Genomic DNA, 19,664 nt, shown 5'->3' with positions numbered 1-19,664 from the left:
AGTGGTTTTCCTCTATCGGCAGGGGATTCGAAGGTTTGGTTTTTATTTGCAAGAAACTCGGTACATGGGGAAACAATTCAATATTACAAGGTCTGTCCCACCCAAAATGGCAGTCTGGAGTAGAACAGTTGACTCTATTACCTCAGGAAAAAACATCTGATTCTGCTGCATTCTGTCGCAAAAAGAGAGCTTTTTTGGTGGTGGGTCTCCCACAGATGGGATGCTTTCTGTTGGGAAGCTTGGCATTGTTGTCTTTTTGGCACAAAGTTAAGGCTTTTCTGTTCTCCTAGGTCTTTTAAGATCTGGATTTACATCCTTACAGTATGGATGGTAGTTTTAGTGTATTTATTTGATGGCTGTTTTAGTTCTGTCTTGTATAGTATATCCTATCATGCTGGTTTTGTATATTTATATACAGTACATACTGGCTGGTTTTATATTTGTATTCCCCCCCCCCCGGTTGTGTCTGTGGTTTTATTGTAGTATGTTTTTATTGTGTTTCCTTTTTATGCTATATGACACCTAGATAATTTATTTTATGAGGCACCTCATAAACGTAAGAAATAAATGAAACAGACAGTGGCATTGTAACTGGACATCCACTGTCAGAGGGGAGAAAGTAATGTGCAAACTCCGTGAGCTCGAGGTCTCTTTGAAATGTTGTTTCTGCCCTAAGAATCTAGATTGTTTTTTATTATATTTACATTCTGCTTTTCTTCCATGATGAAACCCAAGATGGCATGCATGCTATTTGGCCATGCCTGAAATGCCCCTGAATGTAGCTAACGGGTGCCTGATCTGATACTGGTAGTTATCAGGTAGTGAGAGATAGAAAGGAAAATGCAGGCAGTCCTGGAATTCCTTAAGGGGCTGAAAATATTCCTCCAGGTCGCTGTTCAGGTGAATGTAATGGACAGCTGAAAGGAGGCGGCTTTTCAAATATCCTGATCTTGATCTCTTTAAGGCTTTACTGGTGTTTTTAAAAAACAAACAAACAAACAAAGAAAGAAAGAAAGAAAGAAAGAAAGAAACAAACAAACACAACAACCCGTAGCGCATTAGGTTGCACCCAGAAATAAACAGACTATAAGCCAGTGTAGAAAAAACGAAATTGGATCATAGAAACATAAATTGGATCACAGAAACATAAAGTTGGGAGGGTCCTCAAAGCCTCCCCCTATGCAGCACCCCATGGCCTCCAGGGGGTTGGGAGACACCCCCCCCCAAACAGTGTGCTGTGGAAGGAGAAATTGCAAAAATGCTTTCATTGAGAACAGAGCAGTCTCCTTAGCGCTATGTTGAAGTCCACCCTTGGTCTCCAGTGGTCATCCAGACATTGGTCTCTTCCTCTTCCTTGCTGATGAGGGTAGAGCCAATTCCTTGATGGACCAGAGTAGCCGGGTTGAAGCCATGAGACTTATCCTATACAGAAGCAGCAGAGCAGTCTGTGTTGTGCTCTTTGTTTTGGCAATGGTGAGTGCCAGAACTCCTCTGTCTCCACTCCTGTCACATGGCACGAACTGGTTTCTCTGCTTGAACCCTCTGCACCTTCCTCTGTGCTGAACAAGCAGCATTAACTCTTTCCTCTTCTCGCTTTCCTACAGATGGGATCCACAGTGTGGCAGCCCAGTGCACTCTCCAGGTGACCATCATCACTGACGAGATGCTGACCAACAGCATCACTCTGCGGTTGGAAAACATGTCCCAGGAGCGCTTCCTCTCCCCGCTGCTGGCCCTCTTCCTGGAAGGGGTGGCGGCCGTGCTGTCTGCTTCCCGCGACCACGTCGTCCTTTTCAACATCCAGAACGACACGGATGTGCAGGCCACCCAAATCCTTAACGTCAGCCTCTCCGTGCTGCTGCCGGACGGGGCCCACGGCGGGCGCTACATCCCCTCTGAGGACCTGCAGGAGCGGCTGTACCTCAACCGCACACTCCTGGCCGCCATCTCGGAGCAACGAGTCCTGCCCTTTGACGACAACATTTGCCTGCGGGAGCCTTGCGAGAATTACATGCGCTGCGTCTCGGTGCTAAAGTTTGACAGCTCGGCGCCCTTCATTGCCTCTGACACCATTCTTTTCCGTCCCATCCACCCAGTCAACGGCCTTCGCTGCCGCTGCCCGCTTGGCTTCACCGGCGACTACTGCGAGACCGAGATTGACCTCTGCTATTCCAACCCCTGTGGTAGCAACGGGCACTGCCGGAGCCGCGAGGGAGGATATACCTGCGAGTGCCAAGAGGGCTACACAGGTGAGTGTTGGCTGTACTTTTCTCATGCAGTATAAACAATCCGTCCCATTGCACAATTTATTGCTTCCTTCTCTCTTTCACCTTCTGGTTTTTCCTTCTGTTCTCTGCTTATTTATTTATTTTCTTTCTTTTTTGTGTATGTAATCACTGTTCAAATTAAAAAAAAAAGAGAGAAAAAGAAAGATCAGTACCACAGTACAGTGGTACCTCTGTATGCGAACGGGATCTGTTCCGGAGCCCCATTCGCATCCTGAAGCGAACGCAACTCGTGACCACGCGTCTGTGCGTGCCGCGATTCACCGCTTCCGTGCATGTGCATGATGTCATTTTGAGTGTCTGCGCATGCATGAGCAGCGAAACCCGGAAGTAACACGCTCTGTTACTTCCGGGTCACTGCGGAGCGCAACCCAAAAATATTCATCCTGAAGCTACTTCAACCTGAGGTATGACTGTAACTTAAATTCTGCTCTTAGAAAACATGGATTTTCCAGACTGTGTCAGTTTAGTAAATTGAGCCCTGCTGCACCTCTTTAATAGCATTGCATAGCTTATTCTATTCCTCTTAAGTGCTAGGGGCTGGGTTCACACTCCTGTTTACTGAGCACTCACTGCTTTTCAGATTTTTAATGTGTGTTCACACGACCCACGTTATTCAAAATGCTTTATTATCCCGCGCTTTGTTATAAGTTACTCCTGTTTGATGCCAGCTTCACACTGATAGGAGTCCTTGAGATGTTTTAATTAGACTTTAGGCAAGGTGAGAAAACGTTTGCATAGGGAAAAGACATCCCTGGCCTGTTGATGGCTTGCCAACACCTGTGTAGCGTACACAAACAGGAACGAATTTAAGCTGTGCTCATGTGAACAGCTGGCAGGAAAGAGTTGTGTGAAACATACCAGAAAATGAAACAGAAACCCAACTTCTAGGGCAGTAATGGGAGCACTCCCTTCATCTCCTGGCCACTATGGATGCCACTCAACCTCACCTCACCTGACTCCTCCTGGCTTCTAAGATCTCACCAGGTATTGGACTTAAGTTTTCAAACCTGCCTTTGCAGCTCTAACACCCAAGGAGAGATGCTGACTTCTGCCCCTGCCGAATTGTGTCTTCTTATGTGGAATGGTAGAACTCAAAGAAATCTCCCTTTGCTTTTCTCTCTTTATATGCCTTGATTCTTGCAGAGTCCATTGCCTTACTGCACTTTGCTTGGGAGCAGATATGTTTCTCTGAAGGGCAGTTAATGAGGGATGCGAAAGTGATACCCACGCTACTTGTTGTCTGGAGCTGGGCTATATTAGGAACACATTTTGGGGGTGGGGAGGGCAGCAAGTTTCCCTGAGATGGTTCTCTGCTTTAGATCACAGGAAGATGACCTCTCCATGATGGCGTAATGTTAGCTGGGATGGACCTTTTCTTTTCTGGGGCTGGCCTGCTTAACATAGTGGGGGCCTGCCTTGGCCCCGGGGTGTCGCTCCTATTTGCATTCCTGCTGCTCTGTTGTGTTTGTGATACAACAGATGCAGCGGCCGGGATATGAATGGCCCCTTGTTTGTGCCCCAGTTCAGCCGGATTTCTTTGCACAAAGGGCTGGACAATGGCAGGCTGGCTACAGATTCCCCGATAGCTTTCCCAGTACGGACAATGAGCAGTTCTCCTCTCCTGACCCCTTGCATATTGCTGAGAGATAAAAGCAATAGGAAACGAGTCTTGTGTGGGTGTGCATGTGTTTGCCTGTCTGTGTGTGCCTCTCAGTCACTTGGCTGGCATGCTTGGTATGCTCAGAACTTGTGATTCCCATTACCTATTGGTGTAGCAGCTTCTCCCAGTTAAATAGTCTGTTTAAGAAATGGGCCTTCCTGCCTCCAGTCTATAATGTATCTCAGTCTATAATACAGTAGTACCTCAGGTTAAGTACTTAATTCGTTCTGGAGGTCTGTTCTTAACCTGAAACTGTTCTTAACCTGAAGCACCACTTTAGCTAATGGGGCCTCCTGCTGTTGCTGCGCCACCACTGCACGACTTCTGTTCTCATCCTGAAGCAAAGTTCTTAACCTGAGGTACTATTTCTGGGTTAGTGGAGTCTGTAACCTGAAGAGTATGTAACCTGAAGTGTATGTAACCCGAGGTACCACTGTATATACAAAATTAACTTCATGCCACATCAGGGAATTATCCAAATTTAATCCACCCCCCTTTCTATTTGGGCTACAGCATGTGGGGAAATTTAACCAACCCCTCTCCAGCTAGGACTTCAATTGCCATCTGGCCTTTCCCCCCTAAGTGCAGCGTGTGGGTGCTTGGGGGGCGGGATTTTTGCCAGGACTGGGGAGGCTCATAGGTTCACAAGAGATGGATCGCCTCTCTTCCTACCTGCAGTTGCAGTGGTCCTCTTCTGCTTCCATGCCCTCAGAGGCGGATTTAGGGGAGTGTGACCAGTTCGGTCTCACTGGGTGCCAAGCCTCAAGGGTGCTGCAGTGCACACCAAAACTATGATTTAGAATGGAGCGGGAGAAGCGGTGGGTGGGCATCTAATTTTGGCATTGCACAGGGTTCCGCTAAAATTGGAGACTCCAAGGTCTGCCACTGATGCCGTGAAGGCAGAAAGGGGGAAGAGAGCATCTTTTTACATGGCTCCGCATAGCAGGAGCCTTAGAGGTCTGAGGGCAAAGCCTAGCTGAAAATATTGGAGACAGGGAGGTGCATTGTCTTGGGTCTGTTGCAGCAAGCGGTGATCCAGGAAAGGTACAGGTGCCCCCTCCCATGCCACAAAGAGGATGTCTGTGTGACTTTGGTGGCCTGCTGCCTGCCATTGGGTTATCCCAAGGATATGAACACAGCCTAAATTCTCAAGTACAATGTCAAGTGATCAGCTTGGTTCTGTGCCGTGGTATGTTTATTTTGCAAGTCAAACGGGAAGGGCTTGGATCACAAGTTGCAGTTGTGTGTGGTTGTTGCACCCACAACTATGAAGAATGCAGCAGGAAGGGAAGGACAACTGCTGCGAGGTTGGCTAGGTCCCCAGCACCAATAGAAACCCCAGTTTTGGCGCTAATCCTCTGCATGATGTGTGTCAAAAAATCCCATGTCCACCCCCTTGTCTGTGCTAATCACCTAGAGTGAAATCTTCTCCCACGCCTGCTCCTACAGATCATCTGGCCCACCCACTCAAATTGCTTGGCCTTCCCTGGGATTCTTGCAGGCTTTTTGTCAGAGTCTCTGTCCAGTCATCTCAGGTCTCGCATCATTTCTCTTGGATGATCTGATCCGCTTTTTTTGAAAGGCCTCCAAATTCTGTGCCACCCTTTGCCTGGACTGGGATTTGGGCCTGACCATCTGCTTAGCGGTTTTTGTCACTGGTAGAAGTGAAGCTTGCATGCTGTCCATTACTTTTTCCACCTTTATGTTCCCGGCCACAAGGAAACATGTGTTTTGTTTACTGTTGATTATTAACTTGTTCTGTTTATTTAAACCACCTCTAGGAATTTGAACCCTTCAATTAAATAAATGCACTATCCCACCCTAACAGCAAGGTAGATGGGCTGGTTGGGGTGGGGTGAGGGGCTGATCTGGAATGTTGACTTTGAATAACAAGGCTGAGAAACTTAGGATACACCTAAAGAGCCACTGCAGCAGAAACACCTTACAAGCACTCCCGCTTGCACAATGCCCCCGTCCCGCTTGCACCCCCAAAATTGGCTTGTGGGGAGGGGTCAGGAGAAACCCCAGAGCAGCATTCAGGGAGGAGAGGGGAGTCGTTCTGTCTAGAAAGCATAGGTTCTTGTGCATATGGAACATTAATCATAGTGCGATGCTGAATTCCATCCTTAATCTCGATTATGGAAATAAATCTTAGATGAATTAATGTAGTGGTATTACTAAATATGCAACAAAGCATAAATAAAATAAGTACAGATGATATATATATATCATTCCCTCACATTCAAAGACAGACATAGCTTTTGCATCTGGCATAAGGATGAGCAGCTTAAACTCTTTTGTTCTGAATGCAGCCGAGTCCACTTGCCCCCCAGCTATGATACAGCGTTGGAAAAATCTTTCTTTTATTATTGTTGTTGCTTTGTATACCTGCACCTGGTGAAATCTTTGCTTTTCTTTTTCAACAGTTAGAGTTGATGCATTAAAGTATGCCCTCTAGAACACGTCTTTATCTCTTGCTCTCTTGACACCTACACAGCAGCAGTTGTCTGCGTAAAACTAGGAATGGTACACTGTCATCAACTTCCCACAATCTTGGTTCCAAAAACCAAAACCAACCAGAGAAGCTGAAAACAGTAGTGGTGGTGGCCTGTTTGACCCTTTCCTTTCTGTCCATTCTCTTGTTTGAAATCTTACCCCGGCTGCTTTTCTCCCCATAAGCGAAAAGTTATAAGCACCTGTATACTATCCCCCACGGGATGAAAAGTATCAGATAAGTTAACAAGGAGTTATTAGTAGCACGAAAGGATAGTAGCTGGTGTGACTAGAGGACTAACAGTGAATTCCTGTTAACATCCCGCTGAACAATATATTCCACAGAATGCCATTGCAACTAATGTTAACCAGAACTCACTTTTAGGTCCCCAGGTCTTAATAACAGCCAGCTGCTGCCCTCATTCTATTTCAGTCTTCCCCAAACTGGTGCCATCCAGATGTTTCTGACTACAACCCACCTCCAGCCCCAGCCAACATGGCTGGCTGGCAGCATCTACAGGGTACCAGGTTGGGGCAGGTTGCTCTATTTATTGTGGAGAATCATTATGCAAAAATAGTTGCAGTATTAGCCACACTGAAAATGCATGTAAGGTAATGGAATCCAGTGTTATTGCCCATGCTGACCAGAGCGATGTTGAGCAATAGGGCATGACCCCTGCTTCCTGTGTCACAAACAAAGCTCCTCAACCTGTTTCCTTTTGTCCCTGAGCAGTGGTGGCTGGTAGCCCCTGGACCTGGTCAGGGAGCCTGTGGCCAAAGGGGCTAATAAGGTCACATGGTCAGGGCCAAGTTGTTCTGGTTTTCTTTCCAATCTCCCTTGCATAAGCATTGCAGTTGTGTAAAGTGCTCAGTGGTTAACTAAACTGAAAAGTGTCTCACCTTGGTTTAGAAGGGGTCTCTGCCATCACAATTGCTAGCGTGGATTAATGTCACAATAACCATGCGTTACTTAGAAGTAATCCCCAATAATTTACATGGCGATAGCTTCCAACTTGGTTTGGAACCGGAATTGTTTATGTAGTCTTAAATGCCACACAGTTAACAAGGTCTCCTCTCCCCCCCAACTTTCAGCTCTATAGAAAAAGATTCGCCCCACCCCACCTTTTCCCACTTCTTTTCCTTCTTTCCAGAATGTGGAGGGATATTGAAGTTTGTGAGGATAAAAATGTGGAAGAGGAGAATTATGAAGGCCACCATAGGTGGGACAGAACCAATATGTTCTCTGCAGAGGAGATATGTACCCAAAGAATTTAGAAGAAATTACAAGCTGGACACCAACAATTAAAGCGTTGCCTTGTTATAAACCATTGGTCCGTCTAACTCAGTGTTGTCTGCACTGACTGGCAGGGGCTCTTCAGGACTTCAGGCAGGGTTCTCTCCCAGCCCTACCTGGACACCCTGGGACCTTCTGCATGCAAAGCAGACGTCCCACCACTGAGCCTTTCCTCTAAAAGCCAGCATGACATCAAGGGCCCAAGGAGATGGGCTCTCCATAGAGAGGCTAGTTAAGTTCTTTCCCCAAAGAATCTCTTGTTCCTGCAGGGTCTCCAGGAAAGGCAAATTCCCTTGTCCATGAAACACCCAGTAGGGGTGATGTTTCTCTGCCCAATGTGTATGAGGGACCCTGAATAGATTGGCTGGGCAGAGAGGGAACTGGGATTCTCATTGGATGGCCGCATGCCCCCAACCACCATTCCCTGATGTTGCTCTTTATTTCTGCTGTGGTTGTTCCTTGCATTGATGCTGACTCTCCCTCTGCAGGTGGAGGGGGAAGAAGGAGGCAGACAGCGTTGGGGGGGGGGGAGGGGGAACAGGGGCTTTGTCTGCTCAAGATTGGGGAGGGGCGCTGTGGGAGAAGGTTGGTTTCCTTGGCAACCAAAGCTGGTCACTAGGGTGAGGGAACCAGAAAGAGGCTGGGAATAAATCTTCTATTCAGAAAAACCTTACAGGGTTGGAGATGGGGGGGAGAGAGGAGATGCTTGTCAAGGGTGTGAGGAAGGGGCTGGGGGAGTAGGGGGAGGGGCAGAGCAGAGAAAGGAAAAGCTTTGATTAGAGAATGGGATGCGACAGAAGAATGAGCCCTATGAAAGGGAAGGAAGTGTAGTCATGCCTTTACTCGGGAGGCTTTTGGAGTGGGTGGGGTTTGGGGGAGGTACAGTGAAGTTAAAATGTCCTGTACCAATTGTACCTCGGACAGTCCCAGCACTTTCTATGACAAGCAGTGATGCAACACAGAGTTTCCAAAACCTTGTAGTAATATTATTATTATTTTACTTGTACCCTGCCCATCTGGCTGGGCTGCCCCAGCCACTCTGGGAGGCTTCCAGCAGAGTATAAAAAAAACCCAACACAACGAAACACCAGACATTTTAAAGCTTCCCTTCAGATGTTCTGCAGCCAAGGGCAATGGTAATCTTATTAACCTGCTTATTGCATTTATGTACCGCCTTTTTTGCCAAGGCATCTCACCAAAAGCTTGTGAGTGTCCCTGAAGTGATCCACCCTGTTAGTAAAAATTGCTTGTTGCCAGTCGCAGCTTCCGTTCCTAGGCTGAGTGGCAGCTTTGCCAGATGATTTTCAGTGGGGCCATGGTGCAGACTAAGTGTATGTGAGAGAAAAGATCAACTCCTTTCCTATGTACTGCAGTTTTGCTTCTGATCAGGCTCTCCTGGGGCTAGAACAAAGTACGTGAATTGCAATCATGCATTTTGTGCTTCGTCGAAGTTTGGCTGGGGTGGGTATGCATCTCCAAAAAAAGAAATGCATTATCCCATCCCAAAGACAAAAGAGGGTGCATACCTGCATATAATTTGTATAGATGCAAATATAGAAAAATTTACTACAATTTAATAGAAATGCAGGATATCTCATCATAGTGAAGAAGATTAGGCCCTGGTGACCTTTGTGCCTTCCCCAGTCTGCTGTCCAGGTGCTGAGTTTTGATGGGCATCTTAAAAGCTCTTGCTCTCTCTAATTATGTTTATGTTTATTTTTTTAAAAATGTTTAAATTGCTTTGGAGAAGAGAAGACTTCAAACTGAATCAGGGCACATGGCCACCTTCACTTTGGCCCTTACTACAGACTAACTCTGTTGCCAAAGTGTATATTTGGCTCAAGTCCTGTGGCTTCTATGATTCCAACAAGCGTCTGCTTCTTGCTTTGGTTGGAGTGTATTAATAGCAGGGAGATCTCTGTGCCCATGCTCTGTCTCTTTTCCATGCTTTGGTTTCCTGTATATAACATGAAGAAAAGGGCACAGAATATCATCTCAGAAGCACATACATTGCATGAGAAATCTTTTAGCTAATGCTTCAAAAAAAGGGGGCTTCTAAATTATTCCTGCAGGTAAGTGGCAGGAAGAGGTGTGAGCAACTTGGATGGGCTTTTTCAGCCTCAATTCAGGGGGCACCATCCACCATGGACAAGGTAATGTCAGAGGTTGTCCTCTCTGGTAGTCACCATAACTCCTGAATCCCTATGCACAAGTCTTTGATGCCTGGCATTGGAGAGGTTTGTAGCACTGCTGCCTTTAGCCATGCACTACTGGGAGGAACTTTCCCAGCTTAGCTCCTTTTGCAGCAAATGCTTCTTTTGATAAAAAGTCATGTGATTAAAAAGTTGGGTGGCGCTGTGGGTTAAACCACAGAGCCTAGGACTTGCCGATCAGAAGGTCGGCGGTTCAAATCCCCACAACGGGGTGAGCTCCTGTTGCTCAGTCCCAGCTCCTGCCAACCTTGCATTTTGAAAGCACGTCAAAGTGCAAGTAGATAAATAGGTACCACTCCGGCAGGAAGGTAAATGGCGTTTCCGTGCACTGCTCTGGTTCGCCAGAAGCAGCTTAGTCATGCTGGCCACATGACCCGGAAGCTGTACGCCGGCTCCCTCGGCTAATAAAGCGAGATGAGCGTTGCAACCCCAGAGTCGGCCATGACTGGACCTAATGGTCAGGGGTCCCTTTACCTTTACCATGTTTATTACTTGCAAAAACAGCATTCAGGAGGGAGGGTGGTGAGCAGATCTACAAGTAATGTTGTAATCCCTGTCCTCCACACACTTTCTTTGCATCTCGGGTCGCAGCAAGGGGGCCAATTAATATACCTTGTAGGACTGAATTTGGCCAGGAGGCCTCCAGTTGCTGATCCCTCTCCTTTAACATGAACACAAGCTGTTGCTCCACTTAGTGTAGATTTTTGTAGCAACTCCTTTTCTTTTTCCTAAGCAGGAATTTGACCCCTTCCTTCCTTCCTTGCAAAATGCCCATGCAGCTTAACAATGTGCCTTTGGGATGGAACAGCAGGATCTCCAAGTTTCTATTAAATTATCCCCGCAAGCCAGCCTGGGGTTTTGCAGACCAGCAACAAGATGCTGTCTCTGCAGTCTGTCGGTCTGTTGCGTCACATAATCAGAAACCTTTAGAAGAGCTCCTAGAAACTCCCTTTAAGGCTTGCTTCCACTTCAGGTGCTCCCTGTTCATTTTGCGCTTCAAGGAGATTTCATAACTTTTATCTGGAGGCCTGAGCGCATGTATGCCTGAGTACGTTCCAGTGATTTCATCAGGACCAAGTGATGATACTGCATTTTCTGGATCTCAGCCAAAGTTATTCATTATGTGCATGCTGTGCGTCTCTGGACGTACTGCAGCCATAGAAGATACATTTGCAGGTCTCCCAGTGTTCGGGTGGAACATTTGCTCTCTTTGCCCAACCCAGGTGAGGTGTGTAGCTTCTTCAGCAAAGGCATGGAACTTGCCAATCTCTGAAACAATACAATGACTTTTGAAAGCTCTGCTCCATAGTGTGTACATAATGAAGCTGGGTTCCTGTGACCACTCCCAAATTGGTAATTCATCACTAACTGTAGATAGCACTGCACTCACCCTCAGCGATGTTTGGATGATCTTATCTCAGTTTATTAAGCTCAGATGTGCACAAGATCCTTGCTTATGCAAGCAGCTTCTTTGCTCCTCCCTTTGGCAGGAGGGCAGATTAAACCTGGAAGTCTTTAATTAACCGCAGTTTCCTATTTCATTCAAACTGGGAAACTGTGGTTTACCAGCTTCAGAGCAAATCTGGATATTATACCACAGTGTAAAGTTATTTTAATATAATAGCTTGATGCTCTAACCCTAGTTCTCCACTTTGAACTTTGGGAAACTATGATTAATTAGAGGCTTCCTGTATTGATTGTAATGCACATGAAGGGTGCGGTGAAGAGGCTTCACAAACAAGCAAAAGGCTCATGCATGCTTTGACTTAATAAGCCAAGATAAGATTGAAGCAGTTCATTGTAGTCCACAGATCACACTGATTTACTCATATATTCTCTTAAGGGCATTGGCTATTACCTACAGTGGGTTGCACCCTGATGTAAGGTGGGTTGCACCAGTAGCATCATCACTGGGGGTTTTTTTTTGTGTGTATGCAAGTTTTCTTTTTAAAAGAGAAAGTTGATAAGGAGAGATCAGAGGCCAATGGGGAGAGAGCTCATTTCACTTTAACAGGCATTGAGGAAAAGGAATACCGGTAGTTGTTTGCTACAGCTTGCAATATAGCAAGGAGAGAAGCTGCAACACTCAAAATCCTCTCTTCTATGCATCAGTTAAAGATGCAAGAGCTCTGTCCTTCTTTGGATCTGATCACAAATAGAGGGGAAATTTGGACATATAAATTAAAAAAACAAACGATGGTCCCAGGTTGGTCCGATGACATCTGATAGAGGATTTTGGAGTGTGACAGAAGCCTAGTGACAAAAGGTGGGATGTTGGCATGGGGATTCCCTTACCACTGCAGTATTACAATGTCTCTTGGGAATCTTGCCTAAATTGCAAACCCGTATTAAAGCATGTAATCCTAGGCACACTGATTTGGGAATATATCCCAAGTCCCCATTCAGCTGAGTGGAACTTAAAGCCAAGTATATATGCATAGGCTCAGACTAAAACACAGGACTTTAAGACCTGTGCAAACATGTCCTTCTCGATGGGAGTCAGTGGGCAACCTCCATTCAGAAGAACCCAGCTTCTCTTCATTCCTCCCTCACTTGTTGGAGTCGTCTTCTCTGGTCTGAACACAGCAGTAAAAGAGAGGGAAAGGGAGATGTTGACAAACTGGAAGGGATTTAAAAGAAAGCTTTGAAGATTACAGAGAGTCTTAACAGGCAAATCATATTTAAAGAGACGGCTGAAGGGAAGGGTGTACCCTCAGGAGAAACAAATGATTAGCAGAAAGCGTGTTGGAATTCTCAGATATTGTAAAAAAAGGATCCAAGAAGGAAGAGTGGGAGAGAACAAATGCTCTCTAGACTTGCTGTGGATGTGACAAAGAACAATGGGTGCAGATGATAGGAAATGATAATTAAGTTATCATTTAGGAAGTGGTGAATCTGAGTCTATTTTGCGATGCCACACTATTCAGCATTCGGGGTGGGGTGGGGGACGACTTAACCTTACTTAGAAGAAAAATTGGGGGGAGAGTTTCAGCCCTTATGGCTACATAGCTAGGCTTGACAGTGTGTGGGCAATGCCTAATGAAATCCCAGAAGCTGGAGGAGGGGGCTCAATTTCAGATTTCGTCTACAGGTTGTGAGGCTTTGGTGCCAGGCTCAGCTGCCTGTTCCCCCACCTCCGCTTGTAGAAGCAGAATGAACTATGCAAATTAAACAAAGATATGCAAAGTAGCTTAATCTATACAGACTAATCTGAATTGTGGTTACTGTTATGGCTTATGTGGCAGTGGCAAATCAATGAATACAAAAGTATGAATGCCTGCTATCTATGTGCAGAATCTTCTGATTCCTCCTCCTCACTCTTGGGAAAAATCTTTTTAAGATTTGTGGTTTGCAAATTATAAGTTTGGCTTGCTTGGCACTATACCATGAAAGTCTGTCCCCTTCTAATTTCAGCTTTTGCCCTCTTCTGCTGCCAGGCCTTGCTTTTTAACCCCATGGTCTCCTGCAGTATCTCCAAACCACCCCTTGCCCTGGGAACCTGGAAATGAGTGTAAACCACATTAAAATAAGAAGCTGCCTAATATATCAGTCCTCTTTATTGCCAGCAACACAGGGGAAGAGGGTTTTCTTTCCAATAACACATGATTTGGAAGTGAGCATTGTTTCTTTGAAGATGTGATCCCACTGTTAAGCAGTTTCCACGATTATCAAAGCAGGCTGCATGTGTGCTGGTGGGGCATCTTTGTTCTTTTCAATCAGAGCCGGCTACATTTGCAAACCTTTTGACTAGTCAACGTTTTCACCAAAGCAGGCGGGATTTTCCAGAACTCTGGGAAATTAGACTGAGCGGTGCTAACTCAGCTTGCTGTCCAAGGTTTACATTCTTACAATTCAGGCCCAAACCTGAATTTGTGGACAAAGTGAGGTCAGAAAAGGACAGTTCCGTTTATAAAATCATTTTTATAACCCCTTTCATTCCTAAGAATGGCTCCCAAGAAAGGAGATGGAGAAAATAGAACATTTAAAGATACTTCCCATAATATGTATGCATATGAATATATGTGTGTTTGCACACAGAACACTTTGTCAAAAGGCGGGGACTATATATTTCTGTCCAGATGGTGTTAAGATGAGCTTCTAATTTGTCTGCTAATTTTTCATTTTGCTTTAGTGATAAGTTCCAGCCACAACCAAACTCAGGTTAGCCTCTGGGATAAAGTATAAACTGATATCAAAACTGTTAACTTCAAGAATCATAGAGTTGTAGAGTTGGAAGGAACTACGAGGGTCCTCTAGTCCAACTCCCTGCAATGCAGGAATCTTTTGCCCAACAGGGGGCTCAAACCCACAACCCTGAGATTAAGAGTTCCAAGCTGAGCTAGTTCTTAAGATCTTTGATACTGTCCTAAAGAACTCCAGCCCTTGGGCTCACAAGCCCTTGTATGATTTTAGCCATTCTGGCTATAGAGAAGAGTTAAATAATGAAAAGAATATAGTGTTGTGGTTTGAGTGTTGAATTATTTCCTGGGAGACCAGAGTTCAAATCCCCCTCAGCTGTGAAGCTCTTTGGATGACCTTGGGCCAGCCAAGTCTCTCTCAGCTTGACCTACCTCACAGGACTGTTGTGTTAAAATTGGAGTGTGGGAAGAGCCATGTATGTTGCTTTCGCTAACTTGGAGAAAAGTTGGAACATCAATGCAATAGTAAAACAAAATAGCAAAGTAAATATGTCAGCACTGGATAGCTCAGTAGGTTAGAGCATGGTGATAATGCCAAGGTTGCAAGTTTGATCCCCATACGGGACATATTCCTGCATTGCTGGGGGTTTGACTGGATGATACAATTCTATGATTACATGTTAACATTTGTCATTAGAGTAACCAACTTCAATAACAACACAGAGAGGGTGGGAGAAGGAGATGGGGGTGCTAGCATTGCCCTGTCTCCCTCCTTGAGTTCAGGTGGGAAGCACCTGCAGTGGAGAGCCTGCTCCATTTGTTTTGTGTTCCTGTGCGTTGCCCCCCCAACTTGTGAAGGGCAGTGGGGGGCAGAGCTAGCACGCTTCTCTCAAACTTTCCCATTGTATGTTGCTTTAACCAGGAAGATAGATGCCTCAACAGGGCTATGAATGATGTACACATCCACATTTTGTGATGGCTTCATCCTGAGGCCAACACCTATTGTTTTGCTGATTTGAATCACAGGTTTAGATTTGAGGACAGGACCATGGCCTTGAGCTTTTGGGGGGCCTCCCTGCATAATTGCTGTATTAAAAGCTTTGACAGGTGAATTAATTAAAAAGGAAGAATAACCACCTGAGTGCTTGGCTGTCATCTCTCATCAGCCCATGAGCATCTTTGTTGCAACACCAAAGCTGTTGCATCTCAGATTATTTTTTATTGCCAGCAGTTGAAAGGTTTGATCTGGTTCTTCGCAATTGCCCCTTATAGGGACAAACCCCTCAACTTACCATACTTCTTTCCCTATCTCCAAAGGCACGGTTAAACACCCAGTTGCCTGTATTAGACAACCCCAGTGATACCAGAAGCTTCTTGTATTGAAGGTTTCAAAATCATACATACTGTGATTCAGTGATACGTGTCCTATTTCACAGGTACTTTCCAGCAAATCCCTACTTTTGGTTTTCTCTTTCTCCTCAGCCTTCTCTTATGTAAAAAATGCTGCCTCCTGCAGCATCTGTCTTTGGGGAAACTTTTTCTCCCTCCCAAAGCTTTATTAACTATGAACCCCCAAAATTTGGGATCCCTCCCATTTAGGACGTAAGCAAACATGACATCAGGAAACTCATGACCGTTTCCTTCTGGAATTGTATTGTTTTGTATTGTTTTATTGTTGTTAGCTGCCCTGAACCCAGCTTCGGCTGGGGAGGGCGGGATATAAATAAAATTTATTATTATTATTATTATTATTGGAATAAGACTGGGCAATATCTGGTTTTCAACATTGTGGTATATCACCAGCTAAACATTGCAAAGTACAATATATCACAATGTCTGAAATAAGGATGGAGCCATGTAGAGGCATTGGCTGGCTTCATGGTTTTCCTGCATCGTGATTTTTGCTCTTGTGATTTGCTGTCCCTGCAGGAGGCAGGGAAGAGCAGAGCTGGAAGAATTAACAGGGGCTGCAGGAATCGATAGAAGCACTGGACGGCTTCACGGTTTTCTTAATTGTGATTTTTGCATTGCTCACCCACACCCACATCATGATTCGCGATATATTGCCAGGTCAAAAATTCTGAAACCGATATCATGATATGGACTTCAAAATGGTTTTGGGTGATAAATCAATATTTTGGCCAGCCCTGTTCTGGGGCAAACAGTGGCTGGAGAGGCTGTGGTGAGGAGGGATAATGTATTTCTCAATGATGCGCTCAGATGCAGAGCATAATCCTGAGCATCTTGACTGAGAAATGAGCCCCAGCAAGCTCAGTGGGCTTCATAGCAAGTCTGGTTAAGAGTGCAGCTCTAGAGGGCAACCCTAAGCATTCTTACTTAGAAGTCAGTCCCACAGCTTTCAGTGCTGCATAGGATAACACCATTAAACTCTTCCTGGTCATGCTCTCGCTGAGTCTCTTCCCTGCTGCTCCTTATTTCTGTCTGGATGCTTCTGCTGCCCCCTTTGTGCAGCTCTGCCTGCTGCCTCTGCTGCTCATCTTGCAAGTTGGTGGAGCATTTGGTGGACTGGCCCTCTGGAGACGGGCCGGCTTCAAATCCCTGCTGAGCCATGAAATGCATTGATTGGCCTTGGGAACTTATCCTCTTAGTCTCTTAGTTCCCAGTATGTGAAATGGGAATATTAATGACCCATCCCATGGGGCTCTGGTGACGATGAATAAAGATAAGGTTTTAAAGCATGTTGCACTTCAGCAGTTTTTTATGAGTTACCTAGCAAGGGTCTGTCCATAGGCAGCCTGTGAGCATCAACGCACATCCTTCCAGAGGGCCCTGCACTGCATCCCTCAATGTTGGTTGGCCTGGAGCTGCTTTGAACTGTTTCCTTTCCTGTCCATGAGAAGGTTGGGGCCTGCGTGGTGAAGCTCCTGTATATTTGTGTTGAAGCTACTGATGGGTGCTCTCTGCTTCTGCTGCAGGGGAGAACTGCGAGGTGAACTCCCGCCTGGGTCGCTGCACCCCGGGGGTCTGCAAGAACGGCGGCACCTGCGTCAATCTCCTGGTGGGCGGGTTCAAGTGTGACTGCCTGTCAGGAGACTATGAGAAGCCCTACTGCCAGATGAGCACCCGCAGCTTCCCAGCCCACTCCTTCCTCACCTTCAAGGGACTGCGACAGCGATTCCATTTCACCATCGCCCTCACGTAAGTAGCACTTGGCTTTGGGGCCGGGGGTCTGGGGCGGAGTCCAGGGCAGAAGCTGCCATGTCCCCAAACATCATTTTGCTCTTTGTAGCACTCTGGATTAGGAGGCATTGGGACACCTCTGCTGCATTTATTGCTACCAGTTATTTTTTTTAATCTATTTTATTTTGACATTTAGAAACCCACACATGTCATATAGCGTAGGCATAACTACACAGGGAGTAACTTGACTCACATCACCTACTGAGTGAGATCGTGGCAGAGGCAAGATTCAAATGGGATTTCCTGATTTGCGCCCCTGTTTGCCACTATTCTATGCAAGTTTTCTTTTTCTTATTCTTTAAAAAAGCAAAACTAAAATAAATGTATTCAGGAAAATCCCAGGGAAGAAGACTGGGGGCTCATCTACACTTTTACTTGACCTGTATTTTGATTGAACCATGTACCAATTAATTCCCCCGGGTCTGAGAGCTTTTATTGTTGTTCTGTGGCTGCACCTTGCAAAAATCCTCTCCTACCCCCTGAATCAGCTCTTATCCGATGCACAGAAAATATGAAGAGAGATTTTGCTTAACTGAGCTTCAAGTTCAGTGGGTAAGATTAGATTTTTACAAGGAATACCACAGAACAAAGAAAAAAAGCTCGCAGATCTGGGGAACAAATCAGTACACAGTATGATCAAAATACAGATTAGGTGAAAGTGTGGGTGCTCGCTAAGGCTGTGTGTACATTAGCAGCTTAAAACACTGCAAGCTTGTTCACCACCGCGCTGCATTTGAAATCTCGTTTGGACATCATTGTACATAGCAATATGGCTGGATGTGTCCCCAAGTCTGCAGCTGTCTGTCCACGCCAGTGGGAAGAGAAGGCATGGATGTCTTCATATGGTTTATGTTTTCAGATGGGATTGAAGCTGGTTGATGGATTGATTATTGATTATTTAATTTCTATACCGCTTAAAATATAAGAAATACCTCTAATCAGGGTACAAAAAAACTGAAGCAGACAACTTAAACAAAATATTTCAAAAATGCAGAGTTACATATAAAAGGGTTACATTAATACAAAGTTACTAATATATAAAAATCAATAACAATTCATTTCCCTTCTGATGTACCCTTCCCTCTCTGCCTCCAGGTTCTCACCCAGGGTCCAACAAACTCCCAGGTCACCCACAAAAGTCCCACAATGGGAAGAGCCCCTGGACATCAACCCAGGCCCCCACCCCAGGCACACCCCTCATGGGCAGGCCCAAAATGGATGACATTTCCTCAGGCTGCCCGCAGCTGTGTCCCACCCAGCCACAACCTCCACACCCATCTCCAGGCACAATAGGTTTGTTGAGTTTCCCAGGGGGCCCAAAGGATGGGGAAAGGGCTCCTTCTTCACCCTCTGCCCTCTCCTCCCCCAGCTCCAGAGTATAGATGGTTTAGGGCAAAATGCATCAAACAGCAGCATTTCTCAAGATACTACAGGATAGGTCTGGAATACGGCTGACACTGCTTCACAAACCGGTGGTGGGAGTGCACTAGATTCAGAGTAAAGGGGAGTGTGTGTGCACAGCCTAAGAGGAAGAAGACCTACCGCCGCCACCCGGTATCTTCAGAGCTCCTAATCATTGTAGAAAGAGGATTCCTTCCTCTTGGGTGTGCATGCAAACAGTTTTCCTTTTCTGGGAAATTGATAATTTAAAAGGCTCCCACCCTACCTGTAATTCATATTTCTCTGCTGAAGCCGAAAAGTACCTTTAATTAATATTTATCTGCTGAAGCTGGAAAGTAATCTCCAGAGTCTGTTTTCTGGCGACAAGTCAGGCAAAATCTGACAAGGCAAGCCATCCATCACCAAGTCTGAATTCTGCCAAACAGTTCTTTGAATAAACAGCCTGTGGTGAAACAGGTTGTATGTTTCAGTTTTGCCCGGTGAAGGAAATTCCAGTCAGGTTCAAATTTCAAGTTGCTAGGTCTCAATGAGAAAAACATTCGCACTCCTTCTCTCATCTGACAACTAAAAATACCAGTACTCTCACTGCTGCCAGCATGGAACAATTAACCTGCTCTCTATGGAGACAGCAGAGTCTCCTCTGGCCCCAGGCTTCTCCCTCAGAAAAAAACTTCCCCATTTGATTATGAACCAGATGTTCTGACTCCTCTAAGCTGAAAATAATAACACAGAAGGTTTTCCCCTTCATCCTTTTTACTGTACAGCAGTGTGGTATGTGGGTATTACTGAATGAAGAAAAACTAAATCGCACAAGCTGGATTTTTCTTTAAAAAGAATAATTGATGCTTCCAAATCTACAAAAATCAAGCAGGCAAGAATTCTCTTTTGCATGCCATGAACAAGGATGGAACAGGAGATTTTTCAATAACGCTCCATCTGTCCCTTTGCTATATGTATCCCAGATCATGGGGAGGA

General features: G+C 45.6%; 1 protein-coding gene across 2 annotated transcripts in view; it reads left to right on the top strand.

Moving 5' to 3' along the window:
• CELSR2 (cadherin EGF LAG seven-pass G-type receptor 2) overlaps positions 1 to 19,664 on the top strand; it is a 110,913-nt gene that overhangs the window by 37,672 nt on the left and 53,577 nt on the right. For both annotated transcript variants that reach the window (XM_053392861.1, XM_053392860.1), the window contains exons 2-3: positions 1,605 to 2,249; positions 17,024 to 17,246. In XM_053392861.1, coding sequence (XP_053248836.1) covers positions 1,605 to 2,249; positions 17,024 to 17,246 — 868 coding nt within the window. The remainder of the gene's footprint in view (positions 1 to 1,604; positions 2,250 to 17,023; positions 17,247 to 19,664) is intronic.

Source organism: Podarcis raffonei, chromosome 6 (assembly GCF_027172205.1).
Source record: "Podarcis raffonei isolate rPodRaf1 chromosome 6, rPodRaf1.pri, whole genome shotgun sequence".
In the NCBI taxonomy this organism is placed as follows: Eukaryota; Metazoa; Chordata; class Lepidosauria; order Squamata; family Lacertidae; genus Podarcis; species Podarcis raffonei.
This window is presented reverse-complemented; position numbering and strand designations above follow the sequence as displayed.